The sequence below is a fragment of the Biomphalaria glabrata genome, chromosome 15 (assembly GCF_947242115.1).
Source record: "Biomphalaria glabrata chromosome 15, xgBioGlab47.1, whole genome shotgun sequence".
Lineage (NCBI taxonomy): Eukaryota > Metazoa > Mollusca > Gastropoda > Planorbidae > Biomphalaria > Biomphalaria glabrata.
In genome coordinates, this window is record NC_074725.1 from 5857165 (window position 1) to 5869829 (window position 12665).

Consider the following 12665-nt stretch of genomic DNA (forward strand, 5'->3'; position numbering starts at 1 on the left):
TGGTTGTTCATATTGATATTTATTTCAAACATTGCATTGTCACTGCAGGTTCACATTCAAGCACAGAAGATTAATGTCTGAAGTAAAGATAGATGAAACAGTGTTGTGCACATTTTTAATCACTTTATAAAAACCTTAATGGTCAGAAAAATAAATTCTGATACTGTTAATAGAATATTCGAAATCATTTTATTAATGTACCATTATTTTGTTAGTTGATTAAAATACCATGGAATGTGAACATGTTTTCAAATTGAACTGAACTGTCAGGGGACAAAAGAGCTAAAAACAGCGAGGCTACTTTTATTACCAATTATGATTTAAAACAACCTTAAATGTATATTTCTTAATTGTAAAGAAACATACACATCAATTCTTAGAATTACACTATTTACATCAAGGGATTTGGGGGGAAATAACTAGTTTGTAATAAAGCACCAATTACCAGCATTAAAAAAAACATTTATATCTAATTATCTCAAGAAAATCATTGAACTAGTTTGAGGTAAATGTTACACAAATAGTTGCAAGAACAATTAGCCAAACCAAACTGTGTTATTATTTTATAGTTGTAAGTTACATCAATCTACTTTTAATACTTTTTATACTAGAAAAAAAAAAAATAGAATACCCTTAAAAAAAACTGTTATTAATTTATAGTTTCAAGTTACATCTATCTACTTTCAACACTTCTTACACTTATATACTGGCAGAAAAAACAACAACATTGAAGACACTTGATTTGTGTGTCTAGATGTAGTCAAGCTCTAGATTCATGCTAGAGCACTTCTTTTCTGATCAGAGCATGTTTAATACTGGAAAACAGCTTCCTAATGTTACAAAAATATTGTTCACATACAAGATTGTATGCCTTATTTCAAAATAACTGTGTCTTGTGCAGAAGAGCCCAAATTACAAAATGATTGTTAATTATAATGGATGCTACAAAGATGGATACGACTGATTTAATATAAATCAGAATTAATAATGCGAAGGTTAACAATTTTATATTAATTATGTTATTTTTATTATTTTAAAAAAAGATAAGGGGGCACTATTTTACAGTGAACCAAACGGAACAAAGAAAACATGTAAAACAATCTACACAACCCAATCAGCCAACATGTAATAAGCCTTTCACAACAAATGAAAAGGTTTTTGGAGTTGTAGAAATAAATGTTAAGATTATTTATAGTGTACCTGTAAAAGCAGGACTAACCCATCAGACACAAGTGATCTCTAAAGGAGCCTAGCGTACCCTTGGACCAATGTGTCACACTAAAGAACTTATCTCACTTTACAACTTGTCACTATGATATGCACACACACACAAAAAAATACACTTAGAAACAGAACTACACACACAAAAGTTGCCAAATAAGTGATATTAAAAATGTAAAAGTCAATCCAATGTTGTAGTTGTTGGAGCTATCAGGTGAATTATATATTTTTTTAATTATTTGTATTTGTTTAAGCAACCATTGACTAATCCATACTAAATTTGTTCCAAATTATTAACACTTCTCTGATTTTACCCTCAATTCCTAACACTAATAAATATTGCTTTAAAATGTCATATGCCGAAGTCTAAAACTGATAAAAATGCCCCTTTCCTAAACCTAATACAACAAACCTGAGCCTAAATCATTTAAGAGTGAAAAGTACTTTTGATATTACCAGCTCTAAAATATTTAAATCAAAATTGTAATTTCTAATCCAAGTCAATAATCACTATCTTACTAGAAAAAAAAATTTTAACAAATAAATTTGGCTGAAAGATCCTCATCATACCATCTGTTAGATCAACAAGGTCTAAGTATTGATAGTTCTAGTGGCTACAATAACTCTAATTAACAAGTATTTAGCTAAAATCACACTTGCTTCAACATTTATACCTAATTATTAGCATTTTGCAAAAATAAAAAAATGATATAACGGATCTCTTGAAGAAACAAGATAATCAATTTTACGTTAAAAGGACCTCCATCACATTTAGAAACAAGAGAGTTCCATGCATCAACATTTTTAACAACCATTGGAATATTAACTAATCTTCACCAGAGAGACATGATGCAGCTAAAAGATGTGCTACAAAAACACTTTTCTTCCTTCTGGACTGAAAGCATCTCCACTCTCTGCTATAGCTGTACTTGAAAATCTTTCATTTAAGCTTAGGCCAGTCTGTGGATATGTTTCATTTGATTTGAATGGTATACTACTACATATATTTAAACAGTAAGTTTCAATATGATGAGAATAGTCTTGATATTTTTCACCAAATTAGATTAAGATGAACACATTGAATGTCTATTAGAATTGTTTGGATAAGTATAAATGTTAGGAATATTGAACCCAGAATAAAATAATTGAAATAATAATAATCTTTATTATGTGTTGAAATAAAAAAAAATAACATAGTTTTAATTGTTAAAAAAAAAAAGATAAGGTTACCTACTAAAATTAGACTAGATATTTTAATCATTCCTAATTCAGAAAACTGTATACTAATGAAACTAAACTTTTTCTAAATTGTTACAGTCAAAGAAGGAAATCATAAATTCATAAAGACTTACCGCTGGTGTTGCGAACATATTTTTTTGGAATTTATAAGCAGTTGGAACAGTTGGTTTTAATAACTGTAACATAAAGGAAGACAAAGTTATAGAACTTTAAGGAGATTTCTTACTGTTTAGAAACTCATTCTAGATAATGAAATGCAATAAATGTCTGCGCAAAAATTTTTACAAGAAAAACTTTCAAAAAATGTTCATCTCCACCCAAGATTTCAGATTAACAAATGTAGCCAAAGTACTATTACCTTCAACTGATCCACTATAGACTCCTGTTCCTGTTTAACTTGCTGCAAGCTGTAATGAAGGAAACAAATTCTTGTTAAATCAGACCTGCATATGTTTCAAAAAGTGTAACTGTAATTAACATTTTTTTTTGCTAAGTTCTAAAACAATTACTTAAGTTATGTTAGCATGAATTCTATGTTTTATCATTCTCATTTATATGTTGAAGGGTTCAGATGAGTAGTCCTATATCTGTGATAAACTGAGCAATCATTTCCAGATCTACATGTAGTTTTTGTTCTTCTTCTTCTTCATCGTTCTCATTGTCATGTTGGAGTGTTCATATGACTAGACCAATACATGAGATGAACTGCGCAGTGGTTTCCAAATCAGGGAGCTCTCCATATAGTTGGGGGAGCTACCACCTTCTACCAAGCGCGTCCCCAGGTGGCGGATATGGGAAAGACCCTTAGATATAAGGGTTAGCTGTGAATAGCAAATAAACAGCCGCGGACCAACTGGTTTGCAGTCATGGAGGATGAGGTGAAGTATTCCAGTGGTTAGAATATTTACTAAAAACATCTCAGAAATCCAGGGAAATGATTGCAAAAAGCGAGTATAGGGCGCTCTAACTCTAAACCCGGGTAGATGAAACCCGTTAGCTAGGGATAGCAGTTCATCTAGGAGAGAAAACTCCGAAAATAAACACCTGCTGCCTTGCAGATGATCTTGGATGATCAAAGGCTATGGGAGCACACCCAGAAAGAAAAGCAGGCTGAAGTCGGAGTCAATGGGCCTCCTGGCGCATAACACATTGACACACAACCTCATCTATGTTAGTTTTTGTTCTATAAGGGGGGGTTTTGGGATCAGGGGCAGAGTCTTGTTGAGGCCTCTTGATAGAGTATGCAGCTTTGAAGGACATGGTCTGCATTCTCTAGTGATACTTCACAAGGGCAAATCTCACTGGTCCCTATTTTTAGCTTCTGGAACAGGTGTTGTCTCATTCTGTTGTTTCCAGTTCTGATACGAAATATATGTTTGTCATATCAGGACAGCTAGTAATAGAAATTTGGAGTTGGTTGGTCCATCTCTCTTTTATTCTATTCTTTTTTTTTTTCATTCCTTCCAGTCAGAGAGGGTTTTTTATTGTTTAGTCATTCTCCCATCTTTGACCACTATGTCTGCTCTTTCATTGAGTTCTATTTGGAAGTGTGCTGGGATCCACAGCATGAATTATTCTAACTAATTAAAAAACGATTTGTCTACTAAGTTATAACCAATATAGGTACAGTTACCACAATTTTGTGATGGGAAATTCAAAATAAAGAAGTTTGTGTCAATTGGCTAAGTTTTTGCATTACATTTATATTAAATAAAAAGATTTTCATTTACAGATCAGAATATATTTAAAAGGAAATGAGCCTCTTATTGAAATTATTAAATAGTAAATTAAAAAAAAAACATGAATGTTCATTATTTGTGTTAGGGTCATCACAAGAATGAGTTTGAATACAGAAACTGTACATAATGAATAACATGCATCAATATATATATATATATATATATATATATATATATATATATATATATATATATATATATAAACTTTTTTTCTTCTGTAGGCCAAATGTTCTTAAGAAATGTATTTTTATTTATTTAATGTGTGTTATTAATTTTTTTAAAAAGCCCCCCCCCCCCCCCCCCCCCCCAAATAAATTTCTCTCTGATCACTGCAACAGTTGTGGAAATTATTTAGGCAAGTTCTTCACAGCCACATATAAGCCTATTTTCCTAAACTACAGACATCTGAATAAAATACTTACTTTTCATTAGCGACTTGAATAGTGAAATGCTCTGATCTTTGCTTATTCAAGCTTCCTCTCCATCTATAAGTAAAAAGACAGACAAAATACATTTGAACATCAATCAAAGTCAATACTCAGACTCTAATAATCAGGCTTTTCATTTCAAATTTCCTTTATCCAAATTAGTTTACAGTGTGCCCCAGCAAGTCCACAGAGTACCCCAGGAGTAAAATTGATTGCTCTAAGAAAAAGAAAAAAACACTATTTGCGACTATTTTATGATTCAAACCTTTTTCTTCTCCCTCTGATTGAAGCATTAGCTGTCAGTGCGGAAGGATTGATAACTGTGACTGAGGTATTGTTCAGCTGACGAATAGGTTGTGTTAGCAATCTGCCTCTTCCTCTACCTCTGTTAGACTAGGATACAAAAGAAAAATAGAATGATATAAAAAAAAAAAAAAAAGGCGCATGAATTTCCAACTTTATCAAAAAATTTTCCCCTCCTAAAAATGCCATAGAGGTAACAAAGAAAACTATTACATACTGTAGTGATATTATTAAGGCCTCTTTTCTGGTTGACAACTAAATCTCTTGAACTTTTTTGCAAAGCCAAATTCACATTTTGAACGTTCTGTTTTGCCAGCTGTAAATTTTTTAAGGCCAGCTGTTTTTCTCTCAGCAGTGCTGCCTGTTTAGCTGCCTCACTCTGATGATCCCTGAAACCACTGTTTGGCCGAGTGTTAGCCTGACCTCTTTTGTAAGGCTGTACATTTGTGTTTCTGCCTCGCCCTCTAGTTTTAAATGTGTTTGCTGTAAACTGCAGAAAGAAGAATAGCATAAATTTTCATTAGCTTATGGAAATAGAATCTTGAATGACATTTTTTTCAGACTTTAATTAATTACATTTTAAATATTGGAAAAATTAACTTTATAATGTTCTTGTTTTCAATTGTTGCATTAACATGTTTATGACGAGACTGCTATTTAAGACAATAAATGTAAATTATATAATTAAATTAAATTATATATATTCAATAATCTTAGCAACATCATTTTATTCATAATTGGGCACAATTGGTAAATAAATAATTTTAAGGAAAAAGATGTTTATTTTTTATTATTATAAATATTTTTATTGTCACTAAGTACATAGCATACATATTTAAAATAAGACAAGACTTATCATTAAACGTAAACATTTCTAGTCCTTTATCACATTTTGTTGATAGCATCAATGACATCAAAAGTCTTAATGTTCCTAATGACTAACTTGTGACTGAGTTGCAAAGAACATGTAGCTAGTATTAATATTAGGTTTACATACAGCCCTGGACATAGAAAACAGTTTTATGATTTATATACAAGACTGTGTCAATCTAATTTTTGTATGAGATAAATGAGAGAGGGTTGGGGTTTTTTTTACCGAGATTTAAAAAAAAAATTAAAGTTTATCAAGAAAGAAATATTAAAACTGATTCAAACCTTATTTGTGTTAATTCTATCCAATGGATTGATACTTTTATTGCGCTGCTGAAAGACTCCGCGCCCTCTTCCTCTGCCACCCCTTCCTCTACCACGCACTGGGATGTCTGGCTTCTGCTGTAACTGTTTGGAATTCACATTCGTTTGATTGCCTCCTCTTCCTCTCCCTCGCCCTCTTTTGACACCTTGGCCCCTAGAAAAAACTAGTCCCTTTTTAATTTGAACAGCCTGCTTTCTTTTCTCAGACTTTGAAATCTTGATAATTTCATCTGTGAAGTAAACAGTATAGTTATAATTCAATCTGTCTTTACTCATTACGGCTAAAATAATGATTCTATGATTCATTAACAATGATTTTCAACAATTGCAAAAATAAATGTTATCGCTATTTTTGATGCATCAGTTCTAGAAATGACCTTTATAATTATTATAAACGTCAAAACAGAGGAGGCAATGTGTATTTTTAGTCTATGCTGTCCACTGAACTAAAATTTAATAAACCAAATGAAAGGGTGATCAAAAACTGACCTTTATAAATAAAACAATTTTTAAAATCTGCATATTTTAAATGCAACTGTTCTAAAAAAAGCTTAATTGCCATTTTTTAAAGTTTACAGAAGATGTAGATATATTAAACTTAATCTAGATATGGATATTAATTTATTGTGATACATCATAATACAGTATCCCTGAAGCCCATTACAATCAAAGAATATGATTGAAATAAAGAATATATGTATATATAAAGGTAGGCTTCTTTTTTATTGGTAGCTACTCTTTTTTTTTTATTATTATAGCTGTCATTCGAAAATAGATGTTGCAGATAACATTTTAATTATTGCAGCACATATATCTGAAACTGTTTTCCATCAAAAGCTTAACTCCCTTGTGGAATCAAACAATATTTCTATGGTGAAGATTTAAACACGTCATGAACCAATTAAAAGCAGTAATACGCTATCATTTTGTAGTCCAAGATATTGAAGGTAATACATTCATTATGAATCATCACGTGACCAAGGATATCGAGCAAAAGAATGTTAAGAAAAGAAAAGAAGATGATTTTTTGAGGCATGGTTTTACTTCAAGCAATCTGTGAAATTTTACGTCTCGAGAGACAATCTTTTCCCTTTGCAACTTCTTGTGTCACTAAAGAAGTCAATCCTTGATACACAGCAGGTTGGGCATATGTAATCACCAGGCGCTGTTACATTTTCACCCTTCTTTCTGCTTCTGTTGTGTATGGCATCTCCAATACGAGACCCTTACTTTATGCTCTCTCTCCATGTGGATCTATCCAGTGCCACTTTATCTCAGCTACTGGTGTCCATTTTTAAGATCTTCATGTCGCGTTTGCATATATCCGTATACGGTAAAAGTGGGTGACCAGCGGCTCTCCTGCATTCTATTAGATCGCCATACAAAATATCTTGTGGAAGTCGACCTACTGGCATTCTACGAACGTGGCCAAGCCAGCTATGGCGTCTGCTGCTGATAACAGAGCGGATGTCCTGGCACCCTGCTCTTCATATCACTTCCTCATTGGTTATCTTATCTTGCCACCTTATTTTAAAGATCCGCCTTAGGCATCGGAGGTGGAAGACATTCAGCTTTTTTTCCTGCCATGAGTAGGTTGACCATGTTTCACTTCCATACAGCAAGGTGCTCAACACACAGGTCCGGTAGACTAGGGCTTTAGTACTGCTAGTCAGTAATATGTTGTCCCAGACTCTTTTCTGCAACCGTGACATGGTGGCCATTGCCTTGGCTATCCTGTTGTTTATGTCTTTATCCAGTAGAGTGTTGTTGGATATGATGGAGCCAAGGTATCAAAAGTGATCAACAATTTCTAGTGGTTGGCCATTAATGCTTACTTGAGGTGCAGTGTTTGTGTTTTGTTGTCCCACACTCTTTTCTGCAAGCATGAATTGATAAAACCCCATGAGTCATTTGTAATGATTTGCATCTGCCAAATGGTTGAAACCGAACAAGCATCGAAACTTTACCGATAGGACATTCATAAATTTTATTTTGAAGGCTGACAAGTCAAGAAATCCTAACTTGATTCACATGGCAAATACCATAAAATCAAAACATAGCAGCCATAGAAACTCCTTATTTTGTTGGCTGTCAGAATTATCATAGTTATGAAACCTCATACCATTGCCGAGGAATTATATTACCATTGTCCAAAGACATTGTTCGAGTTATCATCATCACTCCTTTGAGTTCCTCATGGAACATAGGGCCTCGACAAAAACACGCCACTCTCCACAGTCTCTTGCTAGCTTTTTGATGGTGTCCCAGCTCTTCCCGGTCTTCTCTGCTTCTTCAAGTACACTGCGTCGCCATGTTCTTCTTGGTCTTCCTCTGCGTCTTGTTCCCTGGGGGTTCCACTCTAAGGCCTGCCTAGCTCTGTTGCTGGTATCTTTTCTAAGGGTGTGATCAATCCATCTCCACTTCCTCTCTAAGATATGCACTTCTATATTTTTCTGTCCACTCATCTCCCACAGTTTGGTGTTTTCTACTTTGTCATACCAGTGTATTTTTAGGATATTTCTCAGGCATCTGTTGATGAAGGTCTGTATTTTTTTTGTTGTGGCTTCAGTTGTTCTCCATGTTTCAGAACCATACACTAGGACAGCCTTGACATTAGAGTTAAAGATTCTTAGTTTAGTCTTTTTGAGATATAAGGAGATTTCCAGGATGGTTTTAGCTGTGTAAATGTCTGACGTGCTAGATTTATACTGTGTTTAATGTCTTCATCTGTTCCACCTGATATACTGACTACACTCCCAAGGTATATAAATTTTTCTACTTGGTCTATTGTCTGAGAATCCAATACTATGTCTCCACTTTGTTTATTGTTTACTTTAAGTACTTTAGTTTTTTGGTGGTTTATTTTGAGGCCTACTCTTTTTCCTACTTCGCTTAAAGCTGTGACCTTTTCTTGCATATCCTGTAGTCTGTGTGATAATAGGGCTATGTCATCAGCGAATTCCAGATCTTCCAGCTTTTGTGTGAGAGTCCATTGGATTCATTTCCATGCGTTAGAGTAGGCTTCTTTTGTGACCCAATCCAGTACTAGAAGGAACAGGAGTGGTGAAAGAAGACATCCCTGTTTGACTCCTGTTGTGACTGGAAATTCCTCTGACAGCTTGCCACAGTGGGTTACTTGGCAGGTGAAACCATCATAAAGGTTCTTGATTATGGTTATTATTTTATTGGGGATCCCATAATGTCTCATTACAGTCCAGATAGATTCTCTGTCGACACTATCAAAAGCTTTTTCAAAGTCAACAAAAGTTGCATATAGAGGAGATTGCCATTCGACACATTCTTCTACAATTATCCTGAGTGTAGCTATTTGGTAAGTACAAGATCTCCCTTTTCTGAATCCGGCCTGTTCTTCCCTTAGGTGTTCATCACATGCTCCCTTTATTCTGTTTAGTAGGATTCTGCTAAAAATCTTGCTTGGTACTGACAGCAAAGTGATGCCTTGCCATTTCTCACATTGTGATAGATCTCCACTCTTTGGTATTTTTATTAGCAAGCCCTTTTTCCACTCACCCGGAGGTGTTTCTGTTAACCAAATTTTGTTGAATAGTTTGTGCATTTGGTCAACTATTTCACTTCCTCCTTCTTTTAGGACTTCGGGTGGTATGTTGTCAATTCCAGCTGCTTTACCTGTCTTCATTTGTTTGAGTGCATTCCTTATTTCTTCTTTTGTTATTTCTTCCATGTTTATGTCTAGTGTTGGTCCTGCATTTAGATCTGGTGGATTTTGTGGTTTAGGTCTATTGAGCACTTCTTGAAAATATTCTTTCCATCTTTCAAGTTGTTCATTTATTGAAGAAAGTAGTTTTCCCTATTTGTCTCGGACTGGAACATTGCAATTAGCCTTTTTGGTACTGAGAAGTTTGGTGATTTTGTATCTATAGTTGTTTTATATCTCCTTCTGTTCGAGTTATGATTGGAGCTAAATTCGTGACTAAACGGAATGCACTTTCCTTATCAAATGTCATTGTTAACAGGAGAATAATTGACATGTCTTCTGATATTTAATTTAATTTAGGAAATAATATAATTGTATTTAATTTGGGGGTCATGTAACTAAAAAAGTTGAGAATCGCTGTTATAGAAAGTCCAGATAATAGTCTATATAGAATACATCTAGATAGATCTATCTAGTCTAAATCTTTATATAGTTTTTATAGTGTTGTATAGTTATAGATTTAGAGATGTAAAATCTAAACCTAGATTCATAGATCTAGTTATTCTAGTGATCTTAACAAGTACTGTGGTATTAATACTACTACTAACTACTTACTACTAGTAATGTAACTAGTACTTACTAGTACTAGATAATTGACTAGAAAATCTAGATTTGACCTAATTATAATAATCTAGATTTACTAAAATTAATGACAGTTATAACAATGTCAACATCATTGAATAATAATTTATAATCATTTTATAATGGAACATGAATGAGACATGTCATTATTATCATCAACATGAACATCATGATCTGAATGATCATGATGAAGAATCAGAAGATGTGTGTAATCGGTTTACTTTACTGAAAATGGTTTAAGTTTAGACTTAGTGACTTAGTAAGCTTAGTAGACAAGATCATCCAATCCATGGACGCCATAGACATAGACCATGTCATGGTGTCAGAATGTTGATTTTTTATATTTTATGAAATGAATCATTGAATGAAATAAAAATTAATAATATTTGTAAGACTTATTAAAATATTGTAAATAGACAAATAAAATATATATTCTAGATCTACTAGACTAGAGTAGATAGCTAAGAATTTAAGATACTATCTTAGTAATAACTAGGACTAGAATCTAGACTTAAGACTTAAGTCACTTAAGAGTTAAGAGTAACTTTTAAACTTTAGTTTAGACTTAGACGACTTCTAAAGTTTAGTCAGGCTAGATCTAGATACTAGAATCTAGACTCTACCTACTAGTAGAAGTAGTACTAGTCTCTAGATCTAGACCTAGGCTAGAGAAAAGCTTTGTGTGACACTTTCACAGGACACACACACAGTCAGTCACTCAGTCTCAGTGTCGTCAGTGAGAGTGACTTTGACACTTTCACTTTGTCTGTGTTGACATTAAAAATAAAATTAATAAAATCACAATTACCAAGGCTCATATTAACTTTATCCTGAGGTTGGAGAGACATTTTCTTTTAATCAGATCTAGACTATGTAGATCTATATACTTTAGATCTAGATCTATCTAGAATCTAGATCTATTAGTCTATACGAGAGTCAGTAAGTTAACTTTCGGTCTATTTGTTTACCATCAACACGAAGCCAAAATGGCGTATGAATTCATAAAAAATGTGGCAAAAAAACGATACAATCTTTTCAAAAACGTGTTTCTCTGGCGGGACGATCCGGAAAGTGTGGGGCATTGGATCGATCAAAGACTGCAGCAGTACTTTTTTGCTCAACTAAAATAGAATGTTATAAAATTTAAAAAAATAGACTACATATTATAATTTTTTGTTAAGAAAACGAAGATCTATTTTGTGCTTCAATGAAGTGAATAAACAAGTAACAAGTAGACCTAGGCCTAAAATATAAAAAAACATACTTTTTAAAAAGACAATTCTTCCTATAAAAAGCTGACCAACTTTTTTTTAAAGACTAATGAATGATAGATGTAGCAAGAAAAACATACAAAATTATTTAAAAAAAAAAACGAAGCTTATAGGAAAACATTTTAAAAACATTTTGGCCTATAAAAAAAAAGGGGGAGGGGCGACGACCTGAATTTGAACTCATGACTCAAGACGACATTCTAACCACTCTGTTAGTGGAGAGTACGAATATAGAAAATTGTATAGTTATATATTGTTTGTTTCAAACTTACTTTAAAGCGGCGACCTATAAATGGGACTTATTCAGCTTAGCCTATACCACCACCTCAGACAAGTAGGCCTACAATTTCTTTCTCATGTTCGAGATACCAAACAAAGTAGGCCTAATTAATTAGCAATAGTTGTTTTGTATTTTTTAATTCATTATAGTGTTGTCAAGTAAACGAAAGAATTGTGCAAAATTTCAGCTTAATCCAAGATTGGGTGATATTGTTGTAACCCAGCCTTGCACCAGTGCTTTAGGTGCGCACCAGCGCACTAGTGAACGTAAACAAGAAGGACTGTTGGGAAGCCGGCTAGAAGTCATGGGAGTCTGAACAGTCTGGTGCTGAGTGCTGTCCTGTATGATACTAGGAAACTGTTTGGGAGACCTGGAGCGACACTGGGAAGTGTGTCGGTGGTCTGTTCTGTGTTCTGGTATAAAGTAGGACTCTTAGAACTTAGACATATTACTCCCTGTGACTTTATAGCAGAAGTCCAAGTCTAACTAGTTACTATTACCCGTACCATTTGTCGATGCTTCATTTGCATTTATCATAAATAAATACATCGTTTACTCTTGTCAACCTGTCTTTCGTTGAGTGCCTGCCTTAGAGAGTTACAACAATATAATAACCTTTGGAGATAATGTTGGGCAGACCTTGATTAGAAAATTAGTTCAAAGTATAATTTA

The 12665-nt window shown here is 33.6% G+C and overlaps 1 protein-coding gene across 1 annotated transcript; it reads right to left on the minus strand.

The window, feature by feature from the left end:
• Window positions 1-11452, minus strand: LOC106055821 (uncharacterized). The gene is made up of 8 exons (XM_013212294.2): window positions 11251-11452; window positions 6086-6354; window positions 5148-5420; window positions 4893-5020; window positions 4622-4684; window positions 2819-2867; window positions 2574-2636; window positions 1-2181 (listed from the first exon to the last, which is right to left on the minus strand). Exons 1-8 carry the CDS (start codon window positions 11288-11290, stop codon window positions 2089-2091), a joined length of 978 nt encoding a protein of 325 aa, XP_013067748.1. The 5' UTR covers window positions 11291-11452; the 3' UTR covers window positions 1-2088.
• Between the last annotated feature and the right edge of the window lie 1213 nt (window positions 11453-12665).

Bases quoted from the DNA above. Each gene is read 5' to 3' on its own strand.
- LOC106055821 (XM_013212294.2), bottom strand. From the start codon at position 11,290: ATGTCTCTCCAACCTCAGGATAAAGTTAATATGAGCCTTG. The intron at 6,355-11,250 runs GTAATTGTGATT...TTTACTTCACAG, and splicing joins TAAAGTTAATATGAGCCTTG to ATGAAATTATCAAGATTTCA. The intron at 2,868-4,621 runs GTAAGTATTTTA...CCTTCATTACAG, and splicing joins ATTCAAGTCGCTAATGAAAA to CTTGCAGCAAGTTAAACAGG.